This window comes from Rhineura floridana, chromosome 1 (genome assembly GCF_030035675.1).
Source record: "Rhineura floridana isolate rRhiFlo1 chromosome 1, rRhiFlo1.hap2, whole genome shotgun sequence".
Classification (NCBI taxonomy): domain Eukaryota; kingdom Metazoa; phylum Chordata; class Lepidosauria; order Squamata; family Rhineuridae; genus Rhineura; species Rhineura floridana.
Genome location: NC_084480.1, coordinates 81,680,657 through 81,703,715, shown reverse-complemented (window position 1 = coordinate 81,703,715; position 23,059 = coordinate 81,680,657). Strand labels below are relative to the sequence as shown.

The 23,059-nt window shown below is 43.6% G+C and overlaps 1 protein-coding gene across 1 annotated transcript; it reads right to left on the bottom strand.

The window, feature by feature from the left end:
* Positions 1 to 15,564: 15,564 nt before the first annotated feature.
* Positions 15,565 to 16,702, bottom strand: LOC133375557 (leucine carboxyl methyltransferase 1-like). The gene has a single exon (XM_061607314.1). It carries the CDS (start codon positions 16,700 to 16,702, stop codon positions 15,731 to 15,733), a length of 972 nt encoding a protein of 323 aa, XP_061463298.1. The 3' UTR covers positions 15,565 to 15,730.
* Positions 16,703 to 23,059: the final 6,357 nt, after the last annotated feature.

Here is a 23,059-nt window from a genome sequence, read left to right as displayed (position 1 = left end):
CAAACCTTGAAGGCCACGATAGACCAGATGCGAACAGCCCCTCCAGCTGCCATAGTAAAGGTTCCCATTGGATTGCCCCCAAAATACGCGGGACAAAGTGATCAGTTGGCAACCTTCGTGGCTCAATGTGAGTTATATCTGGATGTCAGGCACACGGAATTTCCAGACGATGGGGCTAAAGTAGCTTTCGTGATTAGCCTCCTGGAGGGAGAAGCTGCAAAATGGGTGACTCCGTATCTCGTGAGAAAGGATACTGTCTTAGGAAGGTACAGAGGATTTATACAGGAGATGACCGAGATGTTTCAAGACCCGCAAAGGGCTGAAACAGTAGCGCGGCAACTAGGCGCTCTGAAGCAAGCTAAAGGGACTGTTTCCGAGTACACTAACGCTTTTAAAATTCTGTCCCAGGAAACTGGTTACAATGACGCCGCCCTGATGTTTATGTACCGGAGTGGATTAAATGCTGAAATCCTGGATGAGTTGGCCAGGACCACCACCCCCCTGCTGACCTACCAGGGCTCATCCGGCTATGCCTACAGATAGATCACCGGATGGAAGGAAGGGGCCTGGAAAGGAAGCAGGAGGTCCCGAGATACTCAGCCTCGGCATCCCGCAACAAGACCCTTCCCACTACAGGGACGTCAGGTAATGCAACTGAGGGACAGGGAGGGGCTAGGCCAAGACTGTCAGAAGAAGAAAAGGAAAGACGACGCCAGGAACGTTTATGCTTGTATTATTCAAAGCCGGGCCATGTGGCCAGAGACTGTGGACTGAAAGGGGGGAAAGCCGAGCCGTCGGGAAACTAGAACACCCAGTCCACGTGCAGGCCGGTGGACTGGGGGCAGCGTTGTATAAAGGCCCCCCAACGATCCAACCTCCCTCAAAGGGGGTGTTGGTCTTGCCTATTCGGATTACAACTTCCAGAGGAGTGGTGTTTAATTCCACTGCCTTAATTGACAGTGGAGCCTCCACAAATTTTATTGATGCAAAGTTAGTCAAGCGTCATGGAATTTCCCGGTGGAAACTGGACGCTCCCCTAGCTGTGGAGACTATCAATGGGAGACCCCTGAAGTCAGGAGGGGTGACACAAGCCACGGAGGAAGTGAAACTTCAAATCCCTGGGCACGAAGAGTTCATTGCGCTATACGTGTCAGATCTCTCGAACTTTGAGGTGATTCTGGGAATGCCCTGGCTAGCAAAGCATGAACCCAAAATAAGTTGGAAGGAGGCGGTGGTGTGGTTCACCTCACAGTATTGCCAGGAGAACTGTCAACCTGAAGGAATCAAGAACACCTTAGCGGGGGCAGTGCAAGAGATCGAGCAAGTGACCCTGCCGCCAAAGTATGAAGAATTCAAAGATGTGTTTGATGAAAAAGAGGCAGAGAATTTACCCCCCCCACCGCCCTTACGACTGTGCGATTGATCTAGTGCCAGGAGCCAGCATCCAATGAGGGAGAATCTACTCTCTCACAGAGAATGAGAGGGAGGCCCTGAAGGAATTCCTGGATAAAAACCTGAGGCGAGGATTCATACGCCCCTCACAATCCCCTGCTGGAGCGCCACTATTGTTTGTGAAAAAGAAGGGGAGGAACTCAGACCCTGTAACGACTATCGCGCATTGAACCAGATCACCATCCCCAACAGCTACCCGCAGCCCCTGATCTCAGAGTTGCTGGACCGACTGCGCTCTGCAAAAATCTTCACGAAGTTGGATTTGAGAGGAGCGTACAATCTGATCAGAATGAAGGAGGGAGATGAATGGAAAACAGGATTCTTGACCGCTTACGGACAGTATGAATACCTGGTCATGCCGTTCGGGCTTTGTGGAAGTCCAGGAATTTTTCAAAAATTCATGAACGACGTGTTTAGAGACTTGTTGGACACGTATGTAATCTGTTACTTAGATGATATCCTGGTGTTCTCAAAGAACCAGGAAGACCACGACCAGCATGTGAAGACGGTGTTGAAGAGACTGAGAGAAAATCACCTGTATGCTAAATTAGAGAAATGTGGATTTGACCTCAAGTCTCTAGACTTCCTTGGATATCGAATCTCAGCGGAAGGTGTGGAGATGGACCCAGGGAAAGTAAGCTGCATATTGGACTGGGGCCAACCTGTCACCAAAAAGGATGTACAACGGTTTTTGGGGTTTGCCAATTATTACAGAAAGTTCATTCCAGGGTTTTCCAAATTAACAGCTCCTCTGACTGACTGTTTAAGGGGGAAGAAGAAGTTTCAATGGACAGAGAACGCCACCGAGGCCTTTGAGGAGCTGAAGAGAAGGTTTGCTACTGAGCCCATTCTGCGCTTTGCTGATCCGAACCGCCCTTTCGTAGTGGAAGCAGATGCTTCAGATTTTGCCATCGGGGGGGTCCTGCTACAATTAGACCAAGAAGGGAAGGAGCTGCACCCCTGTGCGTACTTCTCTCGGAAGTTAAAGCCTGCAGAGAAGAACTACACAGTTTGGGAGAAGGAGCTGCTGGCCATCAAGGACTCTTTTGAAAACTGGAGACAATACCTAGAGGGGACCTCTCATCGAATTGAAGTGCGCTCCGACCACAAGAATCTTGAAAGCCTCCAAACAGCCAGAAAGCTGAACCAGAGACAGATAAGATGGTCCCAGTTCTTCACTAGGTTTAACTTCCAGATTACTTACCATGCCCAAGCCAAAAACCAGAGAACGGATGCCTTATCCAGACAGCCACAATACAAAGAAAGTGAATCCGAGGACCCTGAAGCCCTGCTTTTGGCTCTGCTCTCTCCGCTGGTGAGAGGGAGCTTTGCGTGCCAAACACACACACACAAGCTTTGCATGCCAAACACACACACATCGTTGTCTCTCACCTCTGCAGCCAGTTCTTTGTGCCCGTTTTACTAATTAATGCCTCCTTGCTCTCCAGCTTTTTTCTCCCCCACTCCATTTTTAAACAATTGTTTTCTCAATCCTGTTTCGCTCTCCACCTCCTCTCTCGTGGTACAGAAGCCCAATTGGAAGCACATGGTTTTTATCCAGAAATCAGAGGAGCCGAAGCCTTCCCCTGCTCCCCACCCACCCCCCACCCCGCGTAACATCGCTGGAAACATTAAAGTTACAGCTCAAAAGTAATGAAGTTACTCCTCGTTCTATTACCAGCAAAATGTAACAAAGTTACCCATTCGTTATTCAAAAAAGGAGTGAATTACAAGTAACTCGTTATTTCTAACGAGTTACTTCCAAGCTCTGTGGATCTGTCACTCCAATTATGGAACAAATGTGGACCATTCTAATCAAATATGAATGAAAAAGCAGTGGATTCTCAGTGAGATCTTTCTCACAAGTGGACAAACCCAATGTGGATTGCCTGCCTGTGAGGCAATTCCTGGGCTTGACAAAGGAATGTTGATAGCCATGATGTTCTGGTAATGTGTTTCCATTGTATCTAGGACAACTAGGTGATGGTCAGAAGTGATTATTCATCTGAATTCTCCCTTTGTTATTCAGGTGGAGGGGACAAGATGTATCTGTGAAAAAAGCAACTGACTCTAGTCTGAGTCAGAGAAAGAGCCACAGAGTGCTGAGTCTGGATTCTGTCATCATTTTAGGGTGCTGTATGCCTTCTTGAAGATCTGATGTGATGTCATCACTATCTGTTGGAGTGTTTAAGCTGTGCTTCCACCTATACTCTAGCCTGCCAATAAGTCTCCAGAGACCTCCTTCCAAAGGAAACCACACCTGGGTAGTAGGATGAGTATAACAATGTTGTTGTTCAAGCCCCCTTCATTATGTGCCTTTTCACATCATTCTATTTGCTAACAATATTGTAATATAACAGTCCCACTTTTGACACATCTAATTTTGAGAAGGGCTGCAGCTCAGTAGTAGACCATATGCTTTGCATGCAGAAGGTCTAGGTTAAATCCTCTGCATCTCCAGATACGGCGAGGAGAGATATGAAACTGGGGAGTCACTGCCAGTCAGTGTAGAGCAGAAGTGGAGAACCCTATTTGGCTGGCAGGCCAGATCATTATCTCACCCTCACTCCCACACCCACCCCGAAGGCAAGCTGATTGTCAGGTCTTGCGGAACCCTGTACACGGGACTTTGTAAACACCACCAATCAGCTGATCAGTGGTGCCTGCAAACCCCCTTTCAGCTGGACCAAGTGTAGGGTAGATAGGCATGGCTAGGCCAAAATAGCCTCATGGGCCAAATGGGGAGGCCCGGCAGGCCCAATTAAATCCATCAGCTGGATGGGTGGAGTAACAATTCTGAACTAGATGGACCAACGGTCTGACTCAGTATAGGGCAGCTTCTTATAAAGGGCAACCAAAATGATCAAGGGGATGTAGTAATTCCTATAAGGAAAGGTTGCAGCAGTTGGGCCTTTTTAGTTTAGAGAAAAAGTGAGTAAAAGAGGGCATGATAGAAGTGTATTAAGTTATGCATGGCCTAGAGAAAGCAGATAGGGAAAAGCTTTTCTCCCTCTTTCACAACACTAGAACTTCTGGACATGTAGTTAAACTGAATGTTGGAAGATCTGGGACAGACAAAAGAAAGATTCTTTTCATGCAGAACATAGTGGATGATCTTTATCGGGAGAAGGACAGGGGGAGTGCAACACTGTTAAGAACATAAGAACATAAGAAGAGCCTGCTGGATCAGGCCAGTGGCCCATCTAGTCCAGCATCCTGTTCTCACAGTAGCCAACCAGGTGCCTGGGGGAAGCCCGCAAGCAGGACCTGAGTGCAAGAACGCTCTCCCCTCCTGAGGCTTCCGGCAACTGGTTTTCAGAAGCATGCTGCCGCAGACTAGGGTGGCAGAGCACAGCCATCACGGCTAGTAGCCATTGATAGCCCTGTTCTCCATGAATTTGTCTAATCTTCTTTTAAAGCCATCCAAGCTGGTGGCCATTACTGCATCTTGTGGGAGCAAACTCCATAGTTTAACTATGCACTGAGTAAAGAAGTACTTCCTTTTGTCTGTCCTGAATCTTCCAACATTCAGCTTCTTTGAATGTCCCTGAGTTCTTGTATTATGAGAGAGGGAGAAGAACTTTTCTCTATCCACTTTCTCAATGCCATGCATAATTTTATACACTTCTATCATGTCTCCTCTGACCCGCCTTTTCTCTAAACTAAAAAGCCCCAAATGCTGCAACCTTTCCTCGTAAGGGAGTCGCTCCATCCCCTAGATCATTCTGGTTGCCCTCTTCTGAACCTTTTCCAACTCTAGAATATCCTTTTTGAGATGAGGCGACCAGAACTGTACACAGTATTCCAAATGCGGCCGCACCATAGATTTATACAATGGCATTATGATATCGGCTGTTTTATTTTCAATACCTTTCCTAATTATCCCTAGCATGGAATTTGCCTTTTTCACAGCTGCCGCACACTGAGTCAACATTTTCATCGTGCTGTCCACGACAACCCCGAGGTCTCTCTCCTGGTCGGTCACCACCAGTTCAGACCCCATGAGCGTATATGTGAAATTAAGATTTTTTGCTCCAATATGCATAATTTTACACTTGTTTATATTGAATTGCATTTGCCATTTTTCCACCCATTCACTCAGTTTGGAGAGGTCTTTTTGAAGCTCTTTGCAATCCCTTTTTGTTTTAACAACCCTGAACAATTTAGTGCCGTCAGCAAACTTGGCCACTTCACTGCTCACTCCTAATTCTAGGTCATTAATGAACAAGTTGAAAAGTACAGGTCCCAATACCGATCCTTGAGGGACTCCACTTTCTACAGCCCTCCATTGGGAGAACTGTCCATTTATTCCTACTCTCTGCTTTCTGCTTCTTAACCAATCCCTTATCCACAAGAGGACCTCTCCTCTTATTCCATGACTGCTAAGCTTCCTCAGAAGTCTTTGGTGAGGTACCTTGTCAAACGCTTTTTGAAAGTCTAAGTACACTATGTCCACTGGATCACCTCTATCTATATGTTTGTTGACACTCTCAAAGAATTCTAGTAGGTTACTGAGACAGGACTTTCCCTTGCAGAAGCCATGCTGGCTCTGCTTCAGCAAGGCTTGTTCTTCTATGTGCTTAGTTAATCTGGCTTTAATAATACTTTCTACCAGTTTCCCAGGGACAGAGGTTAAGCTAACTGGCCTGTAATTTCCGGGATCCCCTCTGGATCCCTTTTTGAAGATTGGCGTTACATTTGCCACTTTCCAGTCCTCAGGCACAGGGGAGGACCCGAGGGACAAGTTACATATTTTAGTTAGCAGATCAGCAATTTCACATTTGAGTTCTTTGAGAACTCTCAGGTGGATGCCATCCGGGCCCGGTGATTTGTCAGTTTTTATATTGTCCATTAAGCCTAGAACTTCCTCTCTCGTTACCACTATTTGTCTCAGTTCCTCAGAATCCCTTCCTGCAAATGTTAGTTCAGGTTCAGGGATCTGCCCTATATCTTCCACTGTGAAGACAGATGCAAAGAATTCATTTAGCTTCTCTGCAATCTCCTTATCGTTCTTTAGTACGCCTTTGACTCCCTTATCATCCAAGGGTCCAATCGCCTCCCTAGATGGTCTCCTGCTTTGAATGTATTTATAGAATTTTTTGTTGTTGATTTTTATGTTCTTAGCAATGTGCTCCTCAAATTCTTTTTTAGCATCCCATATTGTCTTCTTGCATTTCTTTTGCCAGAGTTTGTGTTCTTTTTTATTTTCTGCATTCGGACAAGACTTCCATTTTCTGAAGGAAGACTTTTTGCCTCTAAGAGCTTCCTTGACTTTGATCGTCAACCATGCTGGCATCTTCTTGGCCCTGGCGGTACCTTTTCTGATCTGCAGTATGCACTCCAGTTGAGCTTCTAATATAGTGTTTTTAAACAACTTCCAAGCATTTTCGAGTGATGTGACCCTCTGGACTTTGTTTTTCAGCTTTCTTTTTACCAATCCCCTCATTTTTGTGAAGTTTCCTCTCTTGAAGTCAAAAGTGACCGTGTTGGATTTTCTTGGCAATTGGCCATTTACATGTATGTTTAATTTAATAGCACTATGGTCACTGCTCCCAATCGGTTCAACAACACTTACATCTCACACCAGGTCCCGGTCCCCACTGAGGATTAAGTCCAGGGTTGCCGTCCCTCTGGTCAGTTCCATGACCAACTGGTCTAGGGAATAGTCATTTAGAATATCTAGAACTTTTGCTTCTTTGTCATGACTGGAACACATATGCGGCCAGTCTGTCTGGGTAGTTGAAGTCACCCATTACTACCACATTACTGTTATTCTTACTTGATCTCTTGCTTTTGATACCATTGACCATGGTATCCTTCTGGGCTGACTTGGAGAGATGGGCATTGGAGGCACTGTTTTACAGTGGTTCCAATCCTATTGCCAGGGTCAATTTCAGAGTATAGCATTGGATGATTGTCTTTCAGCCCCCTGGCAGTCATGCTGTGGGGTTGCCGCAGGTACCATCTTGTCCCCCATGCTCTTTAACATCTATATGAAGCCCTTGGGAGCAGTCATCAGGAGATTTGGGGTGAGGTGTCAGCATTATGCTGACAATACCCAGCTCTCTTTCTCTACAACATCTGAATCAGGAGAGGCCGTGCAAGCCCTGGACCACTGCCTGACTTGGTGGTGGGCTGGATGAGGGCCGTTAAACTGAGTCTGAATCCTAGCAAGTTGGGGGTTGGTGTGGGTTGGTGGTTCCCAAGTTCAGATAAATGGTCAGTTGCCCACTTTGGATGGGGTCGTACACCCTCTGAAAAAGCAGGTCCGTAGTGTGGGGGTGCTCCTAGATCCATCTTTGTCACTAGAGGCCCAGGTGACATCCATGGCTAGGAGTGTCTTTTACCAGCTTTGGCTGGTAAGACAGCTGCAGCTGTTTCTGGACTGGGATAGCCTGACCACTGTTGTCCATCCACTGGTAACCTCAAAGCTGGATTACTGGAATGTGCTGTATGTGGGACTGCCCTTGAGGTTGGTCCGGAAGCTGCAGCTGGTGCAAAATGTCGTCGCGAGACTGTTCACTGGGGCAGGGTATCACCAACATGTTATCCCTCTGCTAAAAGAATTGCAGTGGCTGCCCATTAACTACCGGGCCAAGTTCAAAGTTCTGGTGTTGGTATACAATGCCCTATGCAGCTTAGGACCAAGATACCTTAAAGACCATCTTACCCCTTATATACCCAGTCGATCATTGCGCTCTGCAGTTGAGGGCCTCCTGCAGATACCATCTTATCAGGAGGTCCATTCCGCACAACATAGGAAGCAGACCTTTAGTGTAGTGGCACCAACACTTTGGAACTCCGTTAAATATTAGACAGGCGCCATCTCTGTTATCTTTTTGGCACCTGCTGAAGACCTTCCTCTTTCAACAAGCCTTTCAAGAAGAGATCTTATCCCAGTCTGCTTCTGTGTTGGAATTGCTTTTTAATGTTTCTAAAACTTTTTTTTAAGATGTTTGTAAAGCTTTTTTTAAAAAGATGTTTTTAAAGATGTTTTGTTTTAATATATTTTTCAGGTGTTTTGTTGTAATATATTTTAAAGTCTGTTTTTATGATGTTTTAGAGTGTTTTTACTGGTTTTGTTTGCTGGGCTCCTTCTGGGAAGAAGGGAGGGATCGAAATCTAATAAATAGATAAATAAATAATAGTTGGACTATGGAATTCTTTCCCACAGGAGACACTGATGGCTTTAAATGAGGATTAGACAAATTCATGGGGGATAAGGCTATCAGTGGCTGCTAGCCATGATGATTATGCTCTGCCTGTATGGTCAGAGGCAGTATGATTCTGCATACCTGTTGCTAGAAACAACAGGAGGGGAGAGAACACTCTTGTACTCAGATCCTGCTTGTGGGTTTCTCATAGGCATCTGACTGGCCACTGTGAGAACAGAATGGTGGACTAGACATGCCATTGGCCTGATCCAACATCATCACCGTATTTCATGTGCATATCATCACCATATTTATATGAATGTCTTACATTCACAAAAAACCAAATTTAACAAAGAACAATTAATAAAATATAAAGCACTAAGCTCAAAACAGCACTTCCCCAGGGCTTTTATTTATTTATAGTAAGTATTTTTATACTGGCCTTCAATCAGATTTTCAGGGGAGTTTCTGTGAAGTCATTGCAATAGATTTAATCTATCTAGTTCAAAATGGATCATCTGGGAATGAATACTAAGAGAGGGAAACAGCAAAAGACAAAATCCTTTGAAGACAGAATAAGGCAAATCATTCCATCCTATGGCAACTTTTTATTGTTTCCCTTGGAAGTGGGTATTATTTGTAATCCTCACATAACAACCTTGTAACAAGCTCTGGAGCAGAAAATCCACTTGAAGCATATGCATGGAAATAACAGTTTAATATCTTTTCAAAGGTGACATTCACTAATATAATTGCCTGTGCATGTAGGACAATGGTAGTTAGCAGTCAGATTGTGTCCAGTTACCGTAAGTGAAAGCTGCCTAGCCCACTGAATAATGAACACTGAAGAGCATGCATCCAGCTTTTATTTCAACAGTTAACAGGCTAGTTATTATAAATAAGGGTTGACAGCTGTGGAGCTAAGAGTGCTCTATTCCCTACAAATCTAATATCCATGTCAAATGTGTTTGGCATACACTGGTACAATACAATCACACTGAGTCATCATAGGTTTTTCTTTGCAGTTCAACTGCACATGACAGGTGATTTCTACAAGGTCATTTGCTGTTGAAAAATACAGGTAGAATTTGTAAACAAGCTTAACATACAGTTTGCTATTTAGGAATTAAAAATGTGGTTCTTTCCAGGGCTGATGCCAAGTTTGAAGAGCCTCTAAGCAAGAAGCCCTGGGCACTGGAGGCCCCCCATATGAGCTTACCAGGAGGTGGCAGGCAACAGCAGAGATGGGCAGCTGTGCACACAGCCTATTGCTGTGAAGCACCAGGGAAGGTGGCTGCATCAGGGTGCAGAGGCATTCTGTGAAAAGTAAGATGGTGGCTGCAGACACCTTACCTAGCATTTATCATAGAAGCACTGGGCCATGACATTTTAAACAATAATTAAAAACTGGCATCAGCAGTAGTGTGTAACACCCATGGCTCCTAGAATCTCCCTCCATGCCACAATACCCTGTGCTGGTATTAACAGTGGCACCTGTAGCCCATAAGCCCTGACATTCCACCCCTCCCCCTAATGTCCTGGACTCACACCGGGCCTGATTCCTTTTTCCTTGAAATAAATCTTTTTGGAGAATAGCATTGAATTATTGTCTTTTGGCCCCCTGGCAGTTGTGCTGTGGGATGCTATAGGGTACCATCTTGTCCCCAATGCTGTTTAACAATTATATAAAGCCATTTGGAGCCGTCATCAGGCGATTTGGGGTGAGCTGTCAACAGTTAGCTGATGATACCCAGTTCTATTTCTCTGTAACATCTGAAACAGGAGAGGCTGTGCAAGCCCTGGACCACTGTTTGGACTCAGTGATGGGCTGGATGAGGGCCAACAAAGTCTGAATCCTAGCAAGATGCAGGTGCTGTGGGTTGGTGGTTCCCAAGTTTGGATAACTGGCCAATTGCTTCTTTTGATGGGGTCATACTCCCCCTGAAAAAGCACATCCATAGTCTGTGGGTACTCCTGGATCCATCACTGTCATTAGAAGTGTCTGTGAGGGAGAGATTTCTTAAAGACCAAGAAACATTGCTTTAGGGGTTTATTGACTTCTGCAAGGATTGGATCACATCTTGAATGGGAATATAATCTCATTAGCTAAAGTGCTAAAATGCAATCTTTTGACATTCTGTACACAAATGTTTCACAGAGGCTATTTTCTTAGATGGTAATTATATAAGATCAGCTGGGGGAAAGATCAAGGCTGCATTATGGAACACAGATGAACTAGTGAAACAGTAATTATTTTATCAGGGGCATGGTGACAGATATATGCCTAGCACAGCAGACCAAGGGTTTGTTCTGATGCAATGGCAACTGTCCTATAGAAAAGAAGCCAAACAGCCATGTTCTACTTGGCATCTCTTAGCAAATGAAATACTCAAAAACATGAAGTGAATTGCCTCATGTATCTGACAAGGTGGGTTTTATCCCAAGGATGGCCATACCACAATATATTTCAGGTGCCACATGACTCTTCATTGTTTTATGCTATCCTGAGCACTTTTATATTTAATAGCAAATATGTTACTTTTACTTTACAAAGGATGTGGTCACAACTTTTTCTCGTCCATCCTCAAACAATTTTTTAACATTTTAAATATTTACATATTGCTTAATATTTCAAAAATCTCTATGTACTGTCTAAAAACAGCAGCGATATATCACTAAAACACTTAAACAAAAACACAACCTAAAACCAGTCAAGTACGTAAGATGGATAACTGACACTGCAATTATATGTATATGTATACACCCAGCAAGTACATGGATGTCTTGGCCAGCCTGGAAAAGGACACTTCACTAAAAAGAAGTTCAAGATGGGGTGCAGGAAGGTGCAGGGTGTCAGTTATCTAACAGTGGTGCAGAACACCTGGAAGAACAGTGGTATACCTGATGCTGAGGTAGCATGGGGCCACTGTACAAACATCACTGAGTGATCGAATTGTTTAACACAAGAACGGAATTTTAGGCACAGGCAAGATTTCCGCAAAAGAGATCATGGAGAATGGGCAAGGAAAAAAAGTGAAGGATTCCTAATTATTAGAGGAGCTTTACCATAAAAAACCCCCAGTGAATTAAAGCTTTTAATGACGTATTAGTTCTAGTTTGCATATTTGTGCCATAATTCATTCCACAAAGGGATACATGTTGTGTGTCCTTTACCTGACAGGTTTAAAATATTTCATTTAACATCTACTATTAAATCTGTTATTTACAATATAACTGATTATTTGTATATATGAACATTTTAAAGCCCTCCCTCCCTTTTAGGACTCTGTGATGAGTTAAAGGGAAACGAGGCTTAGGGCAGCAGATGAGCAATATTAGATGCTACTGACAAGTTTGATTTTTACATGATAGATGCATAAAGGAACTGCTGTGATTCCAATTCCACTGCTAAATGGGTAATATATTGTTATTAATGTGTACAGAGTATGCACTAAAAAAAAGAATTAAGTCAATTAAGTAGAAATATTTTAATGTGGTGTTGTAGACATAATGGTGCTTTGGAGGAAAAGGAGTGAGGCAATTGAAATTAGATGGTGATCGATTTATTGTTTGCAAAAAAACCCACACACACACACACACACACAAATGCCAACCTTGGCTGTCCTTCAGGAAATGAGTGCTAGAATTTATTTGCAGTCCTGTACCAAAGAAGAGACATAATCAGATGGCGATGGTCCCTTAATCTGAGAGCACTTCCTGTCACATAAAAACCAGCTGGATCTGCATCCTTTACTTGTAAAAGACTGCTTAAAAAGTTAATCCCAAATAGAGTATGCAACAGGGACTTTCTCAACTGCATGAACAGATTCTAAAGTCATACTTCAGAGTGCAAGGCGCTTCACTAAACCCTGATGGGCAGGAAGGGGACAAAGGCACTAATATGCCACCCAAGCACACTAAGAACTCATCGTTATTGAGGGAGATGTTGAAAATGGAAGTGGACTGCCTTCAAGTTGATCCCGACTTATGGCAAGCCTATGAATAGGGTTTTCATGGTAAGCGGCATTCAGAGGTGGTTTACCATTGCCTTCCTCTGAGGTTGACAGGCAGTGACTGGCACAAGGTCACCCACTGAGCTTCAGGGCTGTGTGGGGATTCAAACCCTGGTCTCCTAGGTAGTAGTCTCACACTCTAACCACTACGCCACACTGGCTCTCTCAAGGGAGATGTTAGAACCACCAAAACAACTTCATAAGGATCTGGCATCAGAATGGGCTTCAGCCATTAAACCATTATAGAGTAAGATCTCAAAAGTGACTACTAAATTAACAGAAGTAGTAGGGACTGATGCATTAGATCTCAGGATTACACATCGGAAAAGGCTCCAAACTCTAATGAAAATACTAAAGGTGCAATTGTGCTTGTTGAATTTGAAGAACAGAAACCACTATTTAAACCAATGAGGTTGTAGTATGTTGGAATCTGAGGACTCTCAAGACACAGTTGGATTTCTGCAACTGTTGCTTTCAAAATACCTCCCTAACCTGAAGATGTTTTCAAATTTTGTGAAAGATGCTCACCTCTTTTATCCATGGAGAAAAACTTTTTTATTGCACATTCATGTGCTCACAATGCTGTTGGAGCAGACTATTCTTTTTACCACATGGTCTTGAGAATCTCAACACAATAGCTAATCTCTCCCTAAAATATATGCTATATGTGAAGTTCTGCTCACAGGAAGTTAGGATCAAACACAACGAGTTTTAATTTCACATGTTTCTCTCCTTTCTTTTTAGGTCTCAGGCACTTTTTTATAGTCATGCTACAATCCTGAACCACTTAGCTTCAAATATTGAATACTGAAGTCAATACTAATCTGCAATAAGAGCTTCCCAGATGGTAACCTACAGCAGTTAACATCTGGCAACAAAGCCAATTCTAACCTAACTCAGGCATTTGTTTTCTTCTCATTGTCTTTTTCAGACATCAAAAATCTAAAAAGATTTTAAAAATCTAAGTGCTTACGCTGTCCCAATCTGTTAAAATTTGTTTGTTTTTATACCCTGCGTATTCTCCTTATGGAATCCAGGGTGGCTAATACAATGTTATAGGATTGGGGGGTTGAGATGGATGATGTCTTTGAATCCCCTCCCAGCCTATAATCCTGTGCCTGTAAAAGATGGAATTGTAGCAGAGAAACCTGCTCCATTTGTCAAACAGTTTCCTTTCATAAGTTAATCACTCTGGCCTGGTCAGTCTCTTTGGTCACTGGATGGACCAATCTGAATCCAAGGATATGGTACAGAGAGATCCCATTACTATGGGAATTATTTCAGGGGAGAGGCCCTCCTCACCTGGCTAAGCCAGGAAATGGTCTAGGTTAGTGTTAGTCTTGAGGTTGATATCAGCAAGGCCAGCCCCCTTGCCAGTGAATGCACAGGGTTGAGGGTTCCTGCTTTTTCCCTTCCTCTGCGTTTCCATAAAGTCCTTGTATGTAGAACGTTAGTTCACCTAAGCTCACAGGTTATCAACAGCAGTCATCTAATGTAGGCAGAGAATAGAGGAGATCCCACCCAAGAATCCCAAGGAGCCAAAGAGCTTTAAGAATTTTGTTCTCGGTAGTAAGAGGTAGCTTGAGAAGAAAGAAAAAGAGGAATTAGAAGATGGAACAGGAACAAATGAGCTTGGAGAGGATTGAGATTTTATCCTCAGAGAAAAATGCAGAGATGATGGACAAATGAGTTAAGATAAAGAAACTACAAATGAAGAAGACAGAGATAATTGTATCTCTCCCTACATCTATCTAAACATTCATACTTAGATTGCATTCAGTCTATGGGTTGGATCCTGAGAATAGCAAGCAGAAGGGGGCTGGTGGAAGCTGGCAGAGCTGCTTTCAGAAGTCGCCTCCATCTGAGTTTTGAGGATCTCCCCCCTCCTTCCTCAGTCCCCTCTACAAGTCACCCATTGCTCAGGGTTTCCGGACCCTTGAGAGAGACTTATCAGGAGCTGGGAAGCTAGCAGGGGAAGGATTGGGGATAGGTGGGAATGTTACTTTCAGCCATCTCCTGTCCACATACCTGTCTCAGAATCCATCATACATGTGTTTTTATAAGTACTTTATAAACCTACGGCTTAAAGAACAAGGCATTATCATATACTTTTAAGCTTGAGATCACCAACATTGTGCCCATAGGCACCACGGCACTCTTAGACACTCCCTTGGCACCTGTCAAGGCCCCCTATCCTTCTAAACATTTTTAATGAGGGGACTTTGGTTTGTTGCCTTTGGGGGGAAAGATGTTTGGGGTGTACATTCTTTGCCTCCTTTTTTAGGGGTGGTTCTGAGTATATTCTATGTAGGCTCAGACTGGCATCCATCTTGGAACCACTCTCTGAAAGCTCAGGCCTACACCATGCTCGGTTCCAATTTTTGTAAAGAAAACATTTGTTTTTTGGCTACTAGATGCCAACCACATTAATATATATCTTATACTGAGCATCACCAGTTTTTCTTCTGTTAAATGGGTATTTTGTTTGCCCACAACCATTTCAAATATTCCATAGTTTATTAATCCTTGCTGCAGGCAAGTTAAGAGCACATTTCAATACTGCCAGGGAGAAACTGTACCGGGGGGGGGGTCAATTGCAAACTCCAATTTTTTTGCCTTGGCAAACAGCGGAGCCCCCCAGAAACGCGGCCAGCTCCCCGCTTGACACAGCTGAGTCAATTCACATGGAAGGTGCACGCTCAGCTCAGAGGCTGGAGAAAAGGCCAGGAGCAACACTCCACAACAGAAAGGGAGACACAAGCGACAGGAGAGAGGAAAGCCTCTAGGACGGGCTGAGAGAATCTCTTTCCCCACTGCTGCCCCTTCCCCCACCAGTCCAGTTCTCAGTACCCAGGGAAGAAGACAGGAGGCAAGTCACGGGCACCAGACTTTCACCATCACACACATCTGAGAAACACAAGCTGCTTCTGATCACAAAAGGGTTAGGGTTTATTCAAAATGATGTTGCAAGGTGGCCCAAGGTGGGTGGAGGGAAGGACCGTCCCTGCCGAATGCTCTGCCGCTCCTGTTCCCTTGAAGACACCGGCGATGCATGCAGAGACACCAGGAGGAGGCAGCAGATCTACCTCGAGCTCCACTGGAGCAAATGCATCACAGAGCAATCTCTGCAAGACCCAGGTTGCCGGAGTCCTTGGTGGCCCAGCACAGACAGTAATGCTGCATGAGTTGTTCAAGTAGCTCCTTCTCGTCAAGGAACTCAAGTGCTTCTATTCCTTTGACATCGTCTTTTGGTAAGCAGTTGTAGGCTTTTATCATGTCTACGGCATTTGCTGTTTCCCAGCCATTTAGCAGAAACTGTTCCTTCTGGGTATCCAGAGTTCTGCAGTCATCCACACCGACCAGGTTGCACTGTCTGCTCTGCAAGTTGTCAATCATGATCTGCCCAAAGTGATCAGACATATTCACCTGCTCATAGTTAATGAACATGGCAGTCTGGAACAACCCAGCCAGCCACCTGAGGAGGCTTGCAGAATGCTGTCGCGTCATGTAGATCAGGACGCATTCTGTCACAAGGAGAGTCGGCAAATGTGGATCTATGTTGCACTTCTTCAGTTTGTCCTCTAGCTTTGGCAGGTCTCGGAGATCTGCACCAATGATGGCATATCTGCTGGAGTCCAGGCTGTGAGCATCTATTAGGAGAGACTCCCCTGAATGGCTTTCCATAATTGGTTTTGACAAGGAAGGTTTTGATTTGATGTTGTGGATTTTCCTTGTGACTATAGATGGAAAATCAACTTCAAAGTATTTTCTTGGAAGCAAATTCTCATCCTTTAATTTCCAGAACAGGGTGTCCATGCCAGTGCCAAGGTTTAGAATTTGGCAGTTGCATCCAGTCTTCTGCAAGAAAGCCTTAAGTAAGCGGCCAACTCCCTGGACTCGGGCATAATATCCACGACTGATTTCAGGCGCCTTCCTTTCTTTGGGCTGCCTCACAAAATAAGCAATGTAAGGGTCCTTCCAGTAGCCAATGTTTACTGCATATCGCTTGCAGAGGGAGGCATCGTTGCAGGTGCCCCTCAGGGCCTCGTTGAGGATGTCCGGGTCCCAGGAGGTGCTTGCCATGGCCGGGTGGAGGGGGAGCAAGGAGGGATCAGTGGAGGGACGAGGGAGAGGAGCGCGGGCCACCCATGTTGGGTCCACCGCCGCTGCTGCGCCCCTCCATTTCAAATATTTCCAAATGTGCCCTGGGCACAAAAAAGTTAGGGATTCCTTAAACTTCCCTATCCTCTTCTAGGATGCACACCTTAATATGGTAAGGGGGTTTGAGAGTGTCGAAGAAGCTGAGAGCAATGCCGTCAGGAGTCTAGACCAAGAGGCTAGACCCCTAGCAGGGGCACCCAAGGCAGAATGATCAAAGCTCAGACACCAGAGTATCCAAAATCAGAGGAAGGCAATGGTAAACCACCTCTGAATATCTCTTACGATGAAAACCCTAAGAATAGACTATCCAAAATGCAACATGAGATAGTGCTGGAAGAGGAGACCCCCAGGTCAGATAGTACTCAGTCAGCTCCTGGGGAAGAACAAAGGACAAGTACGAGTAGCGCTGGGACTAATGACACAACTGGGTCAAAGCTGAATGGAAACCAGGAGGCTGATGTAAACAGATGCGAAAGGAGAGTCTGGAGTTGTACAACATACACAATAGGAACATGAAATGTGAGAAGCATGAATCAGGGAAAGTTAGAAATTGTCAAGCACGAAATGGAAAGTATCAACATTACAATACTTGGCATGAATTGAATCAAAATGGATGGGAATGGGACATTTCACTCAGACAACTACAAAATATTTTATGCAGGAAATGAGAAATTAAGAAGAAACAGGGCTGCTCTACTAGTGAGAAGTGATGTAGCAAAAGCAATTAGGAGCTATAATGCAAGGTCTGAGAGAGTGATATCAATGAGATTTAACAGGAAATCTATTGACACAACCATCATCCAAGTCTACACTCCAACGGCAAACACAGAAGAAGAGGAATTGGAGAGATTTTACGCAGAAGTACAGGAAGAAATTGATCACACACCAAAACAAGATGTTCTGATAATCATGAGGGACTGGAATGCAAAAGTAGGGAACAGAGAAGAACTAGAAATTGTGGAGAAATGGGGTTTAGAAATGGAGCAGGAGAAAGACTTATTGAATTCTGTGAAGCCAATAATTTGTTTCTTGCAAACACATTTTTTGAGCAACCGAAAAGACTACTGTACACGTGGACATCACCAAATGGTCAATATAGGGATCAAATTAATTATATAATTGGTAACAGAAGATGGAGAAGTTTCATACTTTCTGCAAAAACAAGACCAGGAGAAGACTGCGGTACAGATCATGAACTAGTAATATTGAAAATCAGAGTAAAGCTAAAGAAGAACAACAAAGCAATCATAATGCCAAAATACATTTTAAATAACATTCCAGAAAAATATAAAGATCAAGGGTGTGAGACATGAGTGTATTTTATCACCCTGTTTGTTTAATCTATATGCAGAACATATCATACGGAAAGAGATACTGGACCAAGATGAAGGAGGTGTGAAAACTGGAGGGAGAAATATCAATAATTTAAGATATGCAGACCATTCCATACTACTAGCAGAAACCAGTAATGATTTGAAACGAATGCTGTTGAAAGTTAAAGAGGAAAGCACAAAAAGCAGGACTAGAGCTGAACATCAAGAAGACTAAAGTAATGACAACAGAACATTTATGTAACTTCAAAGCTGACAATGAGGGCATTTAACTTGTGAAGGATTATTAGTACCTTGACACAGTCATTAATCAAAATGGAGACAATAGTCAAGAAATTAGAAGGCTAGGACTGGGGAGGCCAGCTATGAGAGAACTAGAAAAAGTTGTCAAATGCAAAGATGTATCACTGAACACTAAAGTCAGGATAATTCAGACCATGGTATTCCCGATCTCTATGAATGGGTGTGAAGGTTGGACAGTGAAAAAAGTGGATATGAGAAAAATCAGCTCATTTGAAATGTGGTGTTGGAGGAGATCTTTACAGATACCATGGACCGTGAAAAAGACAAATAATTGGGTGTTAGAACAAATTAAACCAGAACTATCATTAGAAGCTAAAATGATGAAACTGAGATTATCATACTCTGGACACATAATGAGAAGACATGATTCACTAGAAAATACAATAATGCTGGGAAGAACAGAAGGGAGTAGAAAAAGAGGAAGACCGAACAAGAGATGGATTGCTTCTATAAAGGAAGCTGCAGACCTCAACTTACAAGATCTTGAAAGGGTGGTTTATAACACATGCTATTGGAGGTCACTGATTCATAGGGTTGCCATAAGTCGTAATCAACTTGAAGGCACATAACAACAAAACTTCCCTACAGAACAAAGTAGAACCTGGACCATAACACTGCTGAAGCTTATTATATGTCTTTTCTGTGCATCAGAACATCAGAGTGCAAGCAGCTGCCCAGCGCACCAGACTCCAAGAGGCACCCAGGGTCATTGGGAAAACCCTCAAAGGGGGAACACAGTTTGTGCTACCCTAGCACCTTGCTACAACAAGGTATAGGTCAAGGAACACACCATTTCCCTGGCTACAACTCCTTCCCTACTCCATTCATGTATGGAGATGCAATTACCCTCAAGCAGAGAGTACAGTAGCTTCTCTGCACATAACAATGTATGCATGGGGGTTAGGGGAGTGATAACATGACATAATTACTTGTCACAAGGAAAACAAATTTTCTGCTGTGAATTAATGGGACTCCTCATCACTCAATCTGCATTAATTATTAGGCCATAACATGGAAATATTCAAATACATTCTTGTGATTTTGTTTCTTTGTAAAATCAGGATGTCTTCTTGTTAGGAATGAAATGGCACCATGTGGATATTCTTGGCTAAATAGCACTAACATTATTATCTATTATTTAGATATTTAAAATATTGATTATCAAAACTAGTGGGCAATTGTCCCAATATCACTTAAGGGTGCATTGCAGGTATTTATGGATGATGAATTGACAATAATCGAAATTGCAGGGAATATATGTATGAATATATGAATCCTGCTTCCCCTAAGTAACATTTAAATATGGCTGTTCATAGGTAGATTATTTCAGAACTGTGGCCTTAAATTGCATGAGGACGCTAGAGAATGGAGTGGGCATTATTTAATGGATTGCAATTAAATCCACCTCTTTCCTTGCAGCATTGACACAAATCAAAAATGGGGATGAAAGAAAAGCTAAGAACAGCAAAAAGATCAAGTGTGCAGAGGCAGAGTTTGGAAAAGTTACTTTTTTGAACTACAACTCCCATCAGCCTAATCCAGTGGCCATGCTGGCTGGGGCTGATGGGAGTTGTAGTTCAAAAAAAGTAACTTTTCCAAGCTCTGTGCAGAGGTTAGAATTTTGGACTGGGACCTGGGAAACCAGGATACAAATCCTCACTTGGCCATGACAAGAAGCTCACTGGGTTACCTTGAGCAGCCGCTAACTCTCAGACTAACCTACTCCAGAGGATTGTTAGGATGATATGGGCAGAAGAAAAACCATGTACATCACCTTGAAGAAAGCTCAGATATGTTGGGAAAAAATGTAAAAAATAAATGAATATGAAATATAAATAGCACAACATAGGGAAAAAAGCCATTTAACTGGGGTGGCCAAGTTGTGGCTTCCAGAAAACCAGGAAAATGAATTTAAATGTCTGTAATTTGAGAAGCATCAAGCATACTGTGTTAGAAATATGCTGGAGAGAGGCATCACCTTGTTGCACCCCTTCTTCACAACCAGATGCCCACAGACAAGCAGATATATGGACAGATACCACTTTAAGTTGGTTCCTGTGGTGGAATGGTGTTACCAAAAAAAATGGGGAAGAAGAGAATAGGAAAACAAGTTCTCTGAGGGGGAAAGCTATACACATACATGAGTTATTAGGAAACTTTCAGAGAGGTCATTTGATTCAGCAGTTGCCTGCCAGTGTTGCCAACAATGACATGTTGAAAGGGTGGGGCAGTGAAGTAGTAGCAAGGAATTTTTTCCTTTGCCCATTTTAAACTCTTTTTCTTCCCTTCCCCACTCTTTCCAGTAATAAGGAAGTTACATTCAATGAACTATGATGTTGACAAGCTTTCTGTTCCAGTGCCATCATAAACTTACAAAATCCAACAGATTTCCCAGCATGTATGGTAGGAAAAGTTTCACTTGACATTGATGCACATCATGAGGCTGTTAGAAGACACAGGATTGTCAACAGAAGAGTGATGGCAACCCAACTGAGTGGGGGAAACAGAGGAGCTGTGAGACAGAGATGAAAGTGGTGACTATCTTATAGCTTTCAGCCATATGAATGTTTGGGTAGATTTTAACAGCTCCTGACAAGTAGCCACTCTTAGGAGCCAAACATTATAAAATGTATAGAGGGGTAGCTGTGTTAAGTCTCTTGCAGCAAAAACAACAGTAAATCATAATAACATTACTGACAGTGGTCATCCACACGCACACAAACCTAGTCGTGTTGATAACACAAACATCCTGGTAAGCAAATTAATACCTTGGGAGGAAGGGCGGGATATAAATATAATAATAATAACAACAGTACCTGTAGTGTGTCAAAAGTGCCATGTGTCTGAATTAATTCCCTCATTAGAAATGTTATAGAGGCTTTCCCCCCATCCCTAAATGGGTGAGAAATATTTTATACAAATATTGTGCATTTTGTACAGGACATCATGTACTCTGGCTATCAACAATTGAAGTGGCTACGTTACTTAGTGTTAACTGTTAAGTAGCATCACTCCTCTGCCACTGGGAAATACTTGATTCTAAGCAAGAAAGTAGTGGTTTTATGCTGATAGTTACTAAAGATCCTTCTCTTTCAACAAGACTTTTAAGCAGATACCTCATCCCAGTCTGCATCTGTATTGGAATTGTTTTTTAATATGTTTTTAAAGATATTTTGAAGATGTTTTGGTTTTCATATGTTTTTGGTGCTTTATTGTCTGTTTGCTGCCCTGGCCTCCAGGGCCGGCAACAGGCATGGCTGGGCCCTTGCGCACCAGCCTGCCTTGGGCCCGTGGCACCATAGCCCAACACTCCCCCATACAGGTGGCTGCAGATCACTGTCGTAAGGCCTGTTGGATGGGGGTGGATGGGCAAAGGTGAGACAGAGGATGAGAACATGGACTGGGACAAATCACTGGGGGAGAGGTCCAGCAGTGGAACAGACTTGGAGGGTGCCCCAACTCATCACTGACACCACAGCCCCCGTAACTCCAGGCTCCAGACACTTCCCGGCAGAGTGCACCCTCACTTCCCACACCTGAACTGACAGTTAACAGCCCTGCTCCATCGGAGGGGGAAGACGAGAAACTGGCCAAGATCCACCTTCACCCTGCACTGGAAGACGTTTGAAGTGGAAAATTCAACAGACTTAGCTAAGGAGGAGCCTCCGTTTGTGCACATACTCCCAACCTACTTCAGCAGACTCACGGGGGAATGACAGTTGCTGAGTCAATGTCTTGGAGTCACAAAATCATGCTTAGTGCTAGAGAGTTCCTAGAAAGAGTAGCTAGTTTCATGAGGCGCTCTGCACTGCATCTGTCTATTACTTTAATAAAAAGAGAAAACACCACTGTTGAGTCCGAGTCTCTCAACTTCAGGGAGATGATTGCAGAGAGGGAGCTCCAAGCCCCCCCCCCAATACAGACAGTGTGGGCTTCAATAAGCCCGTATGCATGCCTCACCTATGTTTCCCTTTATGTGAATGACGTGTGTGCAGACGTGCATGCCTATTATCACCCAAGATGGCACTGGGGTGATAGCAGGAAGCATGGCATTCACACTGATGGGAGAGGTAGGGGCGTGGGTGTGGCCTTGTTGAAGCCCATGCTGTCTGTATTGGGGGGTGCCTGTCCGCAATCCATGGCAGGGTCAGGTTGCAACCTGATGCTGCCACGGATCACAAAACGGGAGCGCCACCCTCCCACTCTAACCTACCCTGCTGGCTTTGGGAGGAGGAGGAGGAGGAGGAGGAAGAGTCCATTGTACTGATTCAACTCACAAATGAACCTCCTGATGTATTGTGATTTTATTTGTTAATTTAAAATATTTGTAATCCAGCCGTTGCGGTCTCCCTTTACATTTCCTTTGTTTCCTCTGTGAAGTTCAAAGACTCATTTTTTCTTTGTTCTCCAATGCTGGTGGCCCTGATGCTGTATGGGTCCATTTTTAGTAGTGGTTTCCTCTCAATAGTTAATTCCAATTAAAACAGGCTTAAGATATTGTATACGTGCTTTTATTGTAATATTCATGTGAATTTTTAGATATACTTTATAATTGTTATATTCTTTGTTTTGTATATGATTCACTTTGGTTTCATGTTATGTATATTGTTTAGAGATGTATTGCTCAATTATGTTACTTAAAATG

Coding starts and splice junctions, on each gene's coding strand:
- LOC133375557 (XM_061607314.1), bottom strand. CDS start 16,702: ATGGCAAGCACCTCCTGGGACCCGGACATCCTCAACGAGGCCCTGAGG.